This window comes from Rhinichthys klamathensis, unplaced genomic scaffold (assembly GCF_029890125.1).
Source record: "Rhinichthys klamathensis goyatoka isolate OS25496 unplaced genomic scaffold, OSU_Roscu_1.1 h1tg000121l_1, whole genome shotgun sequence".
In the NCBI taxonomy this organism is placed as follows: domain Eukaryota; kingdom Metazoa; phylum Chordata; class Actinopteri; order Cypriniformes; family Leuciscidae; genus Rhinichthys; species Rhinichthys klamathensis.
Genome location: NW_026606658.1, coordinates 825,925 through 835,701, shown reverse-complemented (window position 1 = coordinate 835,701; position 9,777 = coordinate 825,925). Strand labels below are relative to the sequence as shown.

At 38.0% G+C, this 9,777-nt stretch overlaps 1 protein-coding gene across 1 annotated transcript; it reads right to left on the bottom strand.

The window, feature by feature from the left end:
• On the bottom strand, positions 1 to 8,215 carry cdc42ep1a (CDC42 effector protein (Rho GTPase binding) 1a). The gene is made up of 4 exons (XM_056255433.1): positions 8,082 to 8,215; positions 5,159 to 5,592; positions 3,254 to 3,709; positions 1 to 611 (listed from the first exon to the last, which is right to left on the bottom strand). The coding sequence occupies exons 3-4, from the start codon at positions 3,705 to 3,707 to the stop codon at positions 1 to 3; spliced, it is 1,065 nt and encodes a 354-aa protein (XP_056111408.1). The 5' UTR covers positions 3,708 to 3,709; positions 5,159 to 5,592; positions 8,082 to 8,215.
• Between the last annotated feature and the right edge of the window lie 1,562 nt (positions 8,216 to 9,777).

Genomic DNA, 9,777 nt, shown 5'->3' with positions numbered 1-9,777 from the left:
TTAGACTTTAATCTCATCCTCCTCATCAGCATAGTTGTATGCTTCTCTCCTGTGAGAGTTGTTGGTGTTTGTATTCCTGAGTCTTCCACTCCCATAATGACGTGCCAGCACATCAGCAGCCCTCTGGAAACTCTCCGGCTCCATGCCGTGATCCTCAACAGAGAAGGAGTGCATCCGATCCCCCAGCATGGACCTTTTGAGTGACTCACCATTAACAAAGTCTGAATGTTTCCACTCTCCTCCATACAACCGCGTCCTACCGTCATCATCTTCTCTCAGGAGCGAGTCCACCAGGGACATGGTTGCGTCTGAGTCCACCTCAGAGTTTTCATCGGTGGACGGTGTCTTTTCACTGATGGGACTGGCCATTTCACACATAGGGCTGTCAATCATAGCAAAGACTTCAGACATGAGGGAAGGGCCCAGATCCAGGGTGAAAGAGTTCATGGAGTCAGAAGGACTGACGGAGTCTGAACAGGGAAAGGACGGGATACCCATGTCTGTGAGCGAGCCTCTATGGATTTCAGGAGGGCAAGCTGAGGGAGAGCTGCCCTGGGCTGGACGCTCAGTGCGTGACAGTCTCGGCAAGGTCACAAAGCCAGACTCCAAACCTGCAAAACAAAGAAAGAAAAACAAAATTGTTCTTGCTTATGAGTTTGACCAACAGAGGGCAGTGAGAAGCTACACATTACATTTAGTGGTTCCGGACTGCAGCATAAGCAAAAGTAGCAAATCATTTCTGCCATGTGGTTGGACTAGATACCCTTAAAGAGATAGTTCATTTACCCTTAAAGAGAACGAACATTTTGTCATCATTTACTCACCCTAATGAAAAGTGTATTTGTGAATACAATGGAAGTCAATGGGGTCCAAATGTTAGAATTTTTGGATCCCATTGACTTGGATTGTATTGACAAAAAAAAAAAATCTTCTTTTGTGTTCCACAGAAGAAATTTATACAGGTTTGGAATGATATGAGGACGTGAGAAAATTATAACAGAATTAAACATTTTAGGTGAACTGTCCCTTAAATATTTCTCTCTTACAAAAAGCTTTGCTAAAGTGCACACTTGTCACAGAAAGGGCAGAAATTACAATCTACAGCATAGTTGTACATTATATGGATACAAAAAAAGTCTTCACATGATTGAAAACAGGGCTCTGAAACAGGATGTGCGCTCAGCACTAAAACATCTCATTCATAGCTCCTGGTCAGAACAACATTAGCGTTCAGTCCGATGGCGAGTCATTCAGTAAGCTGAATTAAACACTTAGTTTGCATACTAATACTTTCCTTAAATGTGACCCTGGACCACAAAACCAGTCACATGGGTCAATTCATACATCATCTGAAAACTGAATAAATAAGCTTTCCATTGATGTATGGTTTGTTAGGATAGGACAATATTTGGCCGAGATACAACTATTTGAAAATCTGGAATCTGAGGGTGCAAAAAAATCGAAACATTGAGAAAATCGCCTTCAAATTTGTCCATTTATGTTCCCGATTGTGCTGCATTCACTCACAAAAATATATATTTTATATATTTACGGTAAGAAATGTACTCAATATCTTCATGGAACATGATGTTTACTTAATATCCTAATGATTTTTGGCATAAAAAAAAATCGATAATTTTGACCCATACAACCTATTGTTGGCTATTGCCACAAATATGCCTGTGCGACTTGTGACTGGTTTAGTGGTCCAGGGTCACATTTTGATAATTAAACTAAGGATAAACATCAGACTGTTTGGGTGTGAGTTTGGTGTGTGTTTATGAGCATGCAGGGGTTTTGTTTTTGAAGCCAGTGAGGCATGTTTGAGGTATTTCAATGGGTGAGGCAGACGCTGATCGCTGAACTGTAATGTCTGGGTCTAAAAAGGAGTCTGGGATTGCCACAGGTGTTTATGGTTTATCAAATACTTTCTGTTTGATCTACCTCGTGTTTCCCTAAAGGACAGAAAGCTAGTAAACAAACATATTTAATTTAGACAAAACATGCATGAGACACACTACCGTTCAAACGTTTGGGGTCGGTAAGATTTCCGGTAAGAAGTCTCTTTTATATGCTCAACAAGCCTGAATGTATTTGATTCACCCCTAAAAAACAGTAAATTTGTTGAAATTATAACAATTAAAATAACTATTTTCTGTTTTAAAATGTAACTTATTTCTGTGATGGCAAAGCTTAATTTTCAGCATCATTACTCTAGTCTTCAGTGTCACATGATCCTTCAGAAATCATTCTAATATGCTAATTTGGTGCTCAAGTAACATTTCTTTTTATTGTCAATGTTGATATAAATATTTTTGTGGAACCTGCTATGGATAATTTTTCAGGATTCTTTGATGAATGGAATATGAAAAAACAGCATTTGTGTGAAATAGAAATCTTAACATTATAAGTGTTTACAGTCACCTTTGTGCATGTGTCCTTTCTGAATAAAAGCATTCATTTCTTTCCAAAAAAATAAAAAAATCTCACTGACGCCAAATGTTTGAACATTAGTGTAGACACTGCTAAATATGGTTGTCCTACTCCTATTCTGAGTGCTTAATCCTGTTCGGTACAGACACATTTATTTAATAATAATTCATTTTAATAATAGAATTTGCTCACAAAAACTGCACATTCAAACTTTATTTACATTCAACAGAACTGAACTTATTTTGTTAATGCAGTGACATCCCTATCCTTTTAGACGCTTTTAGATCATTTGTCTGAGCTGTGGTGCTACAAACATTTGTGAAATTTTGATATTGTCTCTCTCCGAGTCTCCCCTGTACAGGTTTACCGCCATGCACCTTTAACCAATACATTTACATGACATTTCCCATGATTATTTGTTTATGATTACTGAATAAGTCTGGAAACTGGACATTTTCATCTGTATGTGAGGTGCCAATCTTTTAAATTGATACATTTAAATTATTTTTTTGTCGACTTTGCTGACAAGTTATTCCCAAACAGCAATTTCTGGGAAATGAAATATTATACAAAGGAGTAAAACTAGACAAAATAAATAAATAAATAAAAATACATCATGGAAACCACGATTTTTTCATTCATTTTCATTCTAAGCCTAGATATCTCAAATTTAAAATTCCTTCATTGTGGGATCAGCCCTGCATGTTCAACCATTTCAGGAGCGGCTTCTGTATTCTGTACACACACAGAACACACATAGTTTATGGGATTCACTTCTGAATTTGAATCTGATTCTGAGTGTGAACATTGACAGACTCACCATATAAGCATGTGGAGTTCTCAGGTGTTTTTGGTGAACTAGGGAAAAGCACTTTCACAGGACAGCCGTTGGGTGAGTCCACGTCCAGCCGGGGGAGGGAAATGGCATTCTTTATGATTGGAGAAACTGGTGGAGGTGGGGGTGAAAGGTCCTTGGATCCGCCGCGGGGCCTGTCGGGGGTCTTGCGGACATGGCGAAACGTGCGGGAGAAGAATCCCTCATTCTTCTCTGAAGTGGAGGAGGAGTCTCCATCTGCATTATTTCCTGCTCCACCATGATTGCTGAGGAACGAGGTGTCCCCGAACACGTCCCCTCCGCGGCCCACGTGCATTGTGTGGCGGAAGTCGCCCAATGGGGGACTGATCATGTCCGGGGTGAGGTCACCTTTAAAACGACGCTTTCCTGAGGAGTGGGAAACCAGGCCCTTCAGGCCAGACAACTTACCCAGGTTCATGGCTTCTCCAAGTACAAATCGTAAATTTCCAGAGCCAGTAAAAAAAAAAAACTCTTTTTTAAAATGGCGAGAACAACGCGAGAAAGCAAATTATACACGTATCACCGTTCAAGCTTCAAAATATCTCAGCAGAATAAAAACCGCAGTGGAGTGGAAAGTTTCTTTTCACAGCTTCTCAAAAGGCAGACACATTCAGCTATGTCCCATTTTGGCCATCAGTCTTTGTTCATATCCAGAAAGATTCGGTGAAGATAAATTTGAGCTGAAAATATGCATGACTCCAATTCCTGAAAACCTCTGCTGCATATGTGGTCAAAGCTTCTGGGCTTCACAGTTGTTCTGGGTTCGTGCTTCTGAAAAAAAATCAGTTCAGAAATAAATTCAGCTCTGGCTGCAGATATCTCTGTGGTTTAGGACTGAAACCATGAGCTCCTTCTTTAGTAAGGTCCAGAGAATCTGCTGCTACATGCTCTGGAAGATGCAAATGTTAACAATATCACAATTCAGTTCCTAAAAAGAAACTGATGCCATGTCTGTGGTATAAGATATTGGCACAGAAATGCAACATTAATTATCAACTTTTGCTGTGAAAATGTATATCTATTTAAAATTGTGCGCTCTGTAAATCTCAGCTAATTTGACTTGACGAGTTTTTAATTAGTCTTTTATTTAATTATTGAGTGTAGTGCCCTTTAAAGGCCTAAATTCAGCTTTGACTCCTCAGTCATTCACTTGCACTGTACAGTATTTCGGTCGTTCACTTTAAGGGTATCCTGTTACAAAAGTATGTCTATTTACCAGAGCATTTTCCCAGTCTCAGATTGTAAAAGCAAAGAGACACTGAGTGTACAATGACGTGAAGTTGGAAAAAAGAAGCCCAAATTTCTATTAAAATATACTTTCTCTCATTTTTTTCATATCAAAAACTAACCTAAAAGTGTGGTATTCAGTTAATAGATAAAAAAAAACATTTGGGAAACAATTTGATTAATAGTTAAGCCAATAAATTTTTTAAAAATCATTAAAAAAATTGTAATTGATTATTTAATTTATAAAAAAAAGAAAACATTTTTTAAAACATTTTTTTAATAAAACTATTTTAAGGGCCACCCACAATTAGTCTGAGTTTGTTAGTAGTTTATTTGATCTAATTTAGCATTGGGGTCAGCTCAGACTTTTTATTTGTGCTTGACTGTAGTTAAAGTAATGAGAATCATTTTTAAAAGGAGTAAAGTCTCATGTCTCACTACACGACAAGCTTTGCTTTGGCTGTGTTGCAAATTTCACGCTAAATTGCCACTAAAGACTCACCGTATGTGATAAGCACAAGTCATTTAGCCAAACCCTTTACCTGATTAGCGTCGGGTTAAAAATCTAATCATAGACTGTTTGGTCCTGGGAGAAACACTACAAACAATTTTTACAACTGAAAACATACAGAAGCCACATACCTTAATCAGTTTTGTGTAATCAATGTGACCACATACTTTCCCAATCCAAGTTCATTCAGTGACCCTTGACCTGCACCATGCTGGAGTGTGAGACGGCAGGGAGGCTTGTTGCTTTATCCCCGCATGTATACTCTCCTCATGCTCCTCCACTCCCAACGGCTGCTGCTCCTGATCCTTTGTTTTTTAAGATACTCAAATCCAGCGGCCCACTCGCCAGGAATCCCCGAGGGGAGATAAAGGGTCTTTAAAAGGCAATAAATTAAATGTAATAATCTGGGCAATAGTACTGCTTGACGGAGGCTCCTTAAGGATTGGTCATGTCCAGGATTAGCCCCTAATCCCTCTTCCCTTCCTTCACCCTGAATCCCCCTCTGCTGGCTTTAGTCCACTCAAGACGTCCCGGTTTGAAAAATCTTGTAAAATCAATAAACGTCCTGTATGAGAGAGGGAAACAGGTGGATATGTAACACAGATCAGGATCAAAGCAGACCAAAAGTCCAAAAGTCTTGACCACTAATGATTTTTTTTTCCAATTAAATAAATATTTTAATTGCAAATTATATTATCAGCATAACAATTTGAGTGAAAAGTTGAATTTAACAAAAAAAAAAAACAACAACACGATTTTCAGAATGTCTTAGCATTTGGTTTTTCTTCATTTGCTAGGTACTGTATTTCTAGAGAGGAGTATTTATGAAACAAATATGTTTTTTAGTGACCTAGAAATGACCTAGTGTGTGTTTACAGTGTCAGTGTTTATTTTTATATTATTATTTATATTACTGTGTCTGTTTTAAATAATATAGGCCTAGTATTAAATAATAGCCTATTACACTACCGGTCAAAAGTTTGTGACATATTAACATATTAATGATTTCTGTTCATGTGACACTGAAGACTGGAGTAATGATGCTGAAAATTCAGCTTTGCCATCACAGGAATAAATTACATTTTAAAATATATCAAAATAGAAATCAGTTATTTTAAATGTAATAATATTTCACAATATTACTGTTTTTAATGTATTTTGGTCAAATAAATTCAGCCTAGGTGACACTTATGATAAAATAAAAACTTAATTACTCCAAACTTTTGTATATAAATAAAATAAAATTGTGTTTCGAAGTATTCATATTCAAGTATTAGGTCAACATTGTGTCAAACATGAAATCACATCTGTCCATAGATCTATGGTCTAAAATGAATTTATTAATACAACATTGTCCCCAAACATAAATTTTTTTCCCCAACATCTTCTGAGAAATGGGAATGGTTGGTGGCATATATCATGTAATGTGCTAAACATAACATAACCAACTCGTACGCTGACACTCAGCAGGGCTGCTGTTGACTCTTGACATGACAAACGGCAATAAACCAAAACACACTGTCACATAATTCTTGCAGCTGTTTCTAGTGGATGCAAACAATGCAATTATGTCTGTGGAAATGGCTGTGCATTGTTTCAAAGAAGGATAGGCACACGTCAACCAGTAAACCGCAGTCTAATACAACTTGTGTGTGTGAATGCATTCCTGGGGGAAACATCTCTGTCTATTACAGACATCCAGTACAGTACCCACATCCCAGATTGGAAACATGTTTAGGGTTTTTCCTCTTCTTTCTTTCTGTGGGACTGTCTGCCTTCTTTCATGTGGGCATTAAAGTTGATCTGTCTGATCTTAACAGCATTTGATTTTTGCAGCCGTCCACTGCAGATTCATATGATGTCATTAAAATAAGTGATTTGAACATCAGTCACACTGACTGAACATTTGTTCTTTTGAACCGAAAAATGGTTCAAGTGGGATTTCTTAACATCATTCTCCCTTTGCCCAAAACTAAATCTTGATCAGCTAGGCTACACTATAACTTAGCAAACTAGGTGAACAAACATTCAAGATAAGGCCTCATTTTTCCTTTTCACCCAATGACCTCCACTTTGTTCTGGTATCTCATGTTGTCTAAAGAAAAAAAGGGCCCCCTAGGCGTAAATCATGATTACAAATATACTCATTTCATCATCTGAACATTCCCTATTTTTACGCAAAGCACTCAGCATGACCGTCTGGCAGAGTGAGTCCATGATGGAAAATACCATGATGGTTTTATGTGAAAAAAATATACAGCAACTGGCTGGGTCAGTTTTACTCACATCTTTATTCTCTTTATTATCTTATTTACACTTCTTTAACTTTAATTTGTTAATAAACCTAAATGCTATCTACAAAATGATTTACTAATCTAAACAAATCCAAAAGCACAATGATAAAAACTAGTTGATTAACTAGTTAACGGAGATTTTCATTTTAATTTTCATCTGAACATTAACTAAACATAGCCTAGGACAAGGACAGATCAATGTTGCTGTACTGAAATGTTGCTGAAGCGGTTTTCACTACAGTCCATTGATCTAATCATTTGTGAACTTTGGATTTTATTGCTTCACAGAAATGTCATCCTAGTTTATTCATCCTCACTAAAAAGGAACAGTGAGGGAACATATAAGTTGCAAAAGAGTGCATGTTCTGCTGATCAGTTAAAAAAACAACTAATTTTGAATCAAGCTCATGATCTAAAGTATGTTATTAAGTAATCTTAATTCATCATAAAGAATTCAAATCATCATTTGACTGCCGCTCATAAGGGGCATGAACTGTAAGTATGCAGTGGCGCGCGCATACTAATTTTACAGCAGCAAAGATTAGGTTTCCTCCGTCATGCACACAATCACACACGACAAGTCTGTACAGCCTTCTTACCAAATTAACACTGGTTAGCTGTTAATAGTACGCACTAAACAAACGCAAATTTAGTATACTTTTGATAGAAGGTTTGATCTTAAATGTGTTGATAATTCAAAATGCTGAGGCGAAAATAATCTGTCGTCAATCTGACAATTGAGTAAATCAAAACAACTCACCTAGTGGGTTGATGAATATAAGTTTATCATGACCCAAAAAGCAATAATGAGTTTTATCTCCAAAAGGTAAGATCCAGCCGTCCACCATAAAACTTTTCTCTTGAGTAGCCTACAGTCTTCTGTTTGAGAGGCAGCGGTCAGTGTGAAGCTCTGTGTCAGTCTCGCGCTCGCGCTCGCGCTGCTGGGCAGAATCGGGGGCGGGCATTTCGAAGACTTCTTGGACAAGTTCCATGTTCCCAATGTGTTCAATGCCACGACTGTAGATCTCTCGGGTAGTCGAAAAAAACGCTTTATTGCTTAATAAATTGCTTATCGCGTTTAGACGGAGAAGGATTCATTTAAGTTTTGTTACATATCTGACGTTTTAAGCTGTAGGCTATTTATTTGTGTATTTATTTGCTAAAAAAAAAAAGAATAGCACGTTGGGGTAGTGTTATTAAAATTATGTACAATTAAATGAGGCAAAGATTCCAGACATATAGGTAAAGCTGAAATGTGTTGTCTTCACTCGGACGCGCGCTTCAATCCGTTGCGGAGATTCTATTCGTTCAAAATGCACACAAACGTGTCCCTGCTTCTCTGGGTTCTAATCCGCACTCGTATAGTTTTTTTTCCCTCATCAAAACCGATATCAGTGTTTATCAGTGGTTGTATATAAAGAATCTTTATATACTTTATCACTGATAAACATTATCGGTTTTGATGAGGGAAAAAAAACTATACGAGTGCGGATTAGAACCCAGAACCTCCGACACGCTTGGCAAAAATTCTGCCAACCAATTAAGCCCAAAGTACCATCACATTTTTGGTCGGACATCATCACATCTTTGTATACATTTATTTTTATTTACATCAGTAAGCTACAGGACATCGTCTTTCAAAACATGACCTGCGCGAAAGAGAAAAAAGAATGAATGCGTCATTGTACACAGCACTTTTGAAAATGCCCTTCCGAATGCGTCTCTGTCCCCAGCACATTTCAAACCAAACTGACGCCCATGCTATAGGCCTAGGTGTGTTCGACTTGAAGCAGCGCTGCAGACAAATGTCTATTAAAGTATGACATCAAAGTACTGTGAGAGCGATTCGAAAGCATACGGGCGGTCTACTCTCTGATCGCACTTGCCCAACTTTGATGTCATTCACCGATCTGTCTGCGCAGCGCCTCTTCAAGTCGAACACACCTTAAGCCGGGTTCACACTGTACGATTTTGGCCACTATTTGGCCATCTTCCTCTGATCCTAGGCTAAAATCTGAAATCTTTACTCGTTACCTTAACATCTTCAGAATCAGCGACAGACAATTAATGACCGCTGCGATCAAATTTTACCTCCGACAAAATTCTGGCAGTGTCAGAAGATTTGACTCACAGTCCTGCAGTGTGACTTGTCCTACTACGACAACCGTCAAATCTTAATTACTCCAAAAAGTCTTAGTTTTTTTAAGATGAGCCAAGACCAAAATTTACGTTAGAGATTTCTTTACAGCCACTATTGAAATCCAGCGTGTTTCAATCCTCACTGTTACAGAACGTGTCATTGATTGATGAAGTAAAACTCTTGACGAGTCTTCTTGTTTGCGTCCGTTTTTAACGTGTCGTGACTGTTGTACAGTCTGACATTAATGACAACTGTGATCTTACTGTGTGACGTGGGTGGATTACATTGGGGATCATGTTTGTACAATCTGACAAGT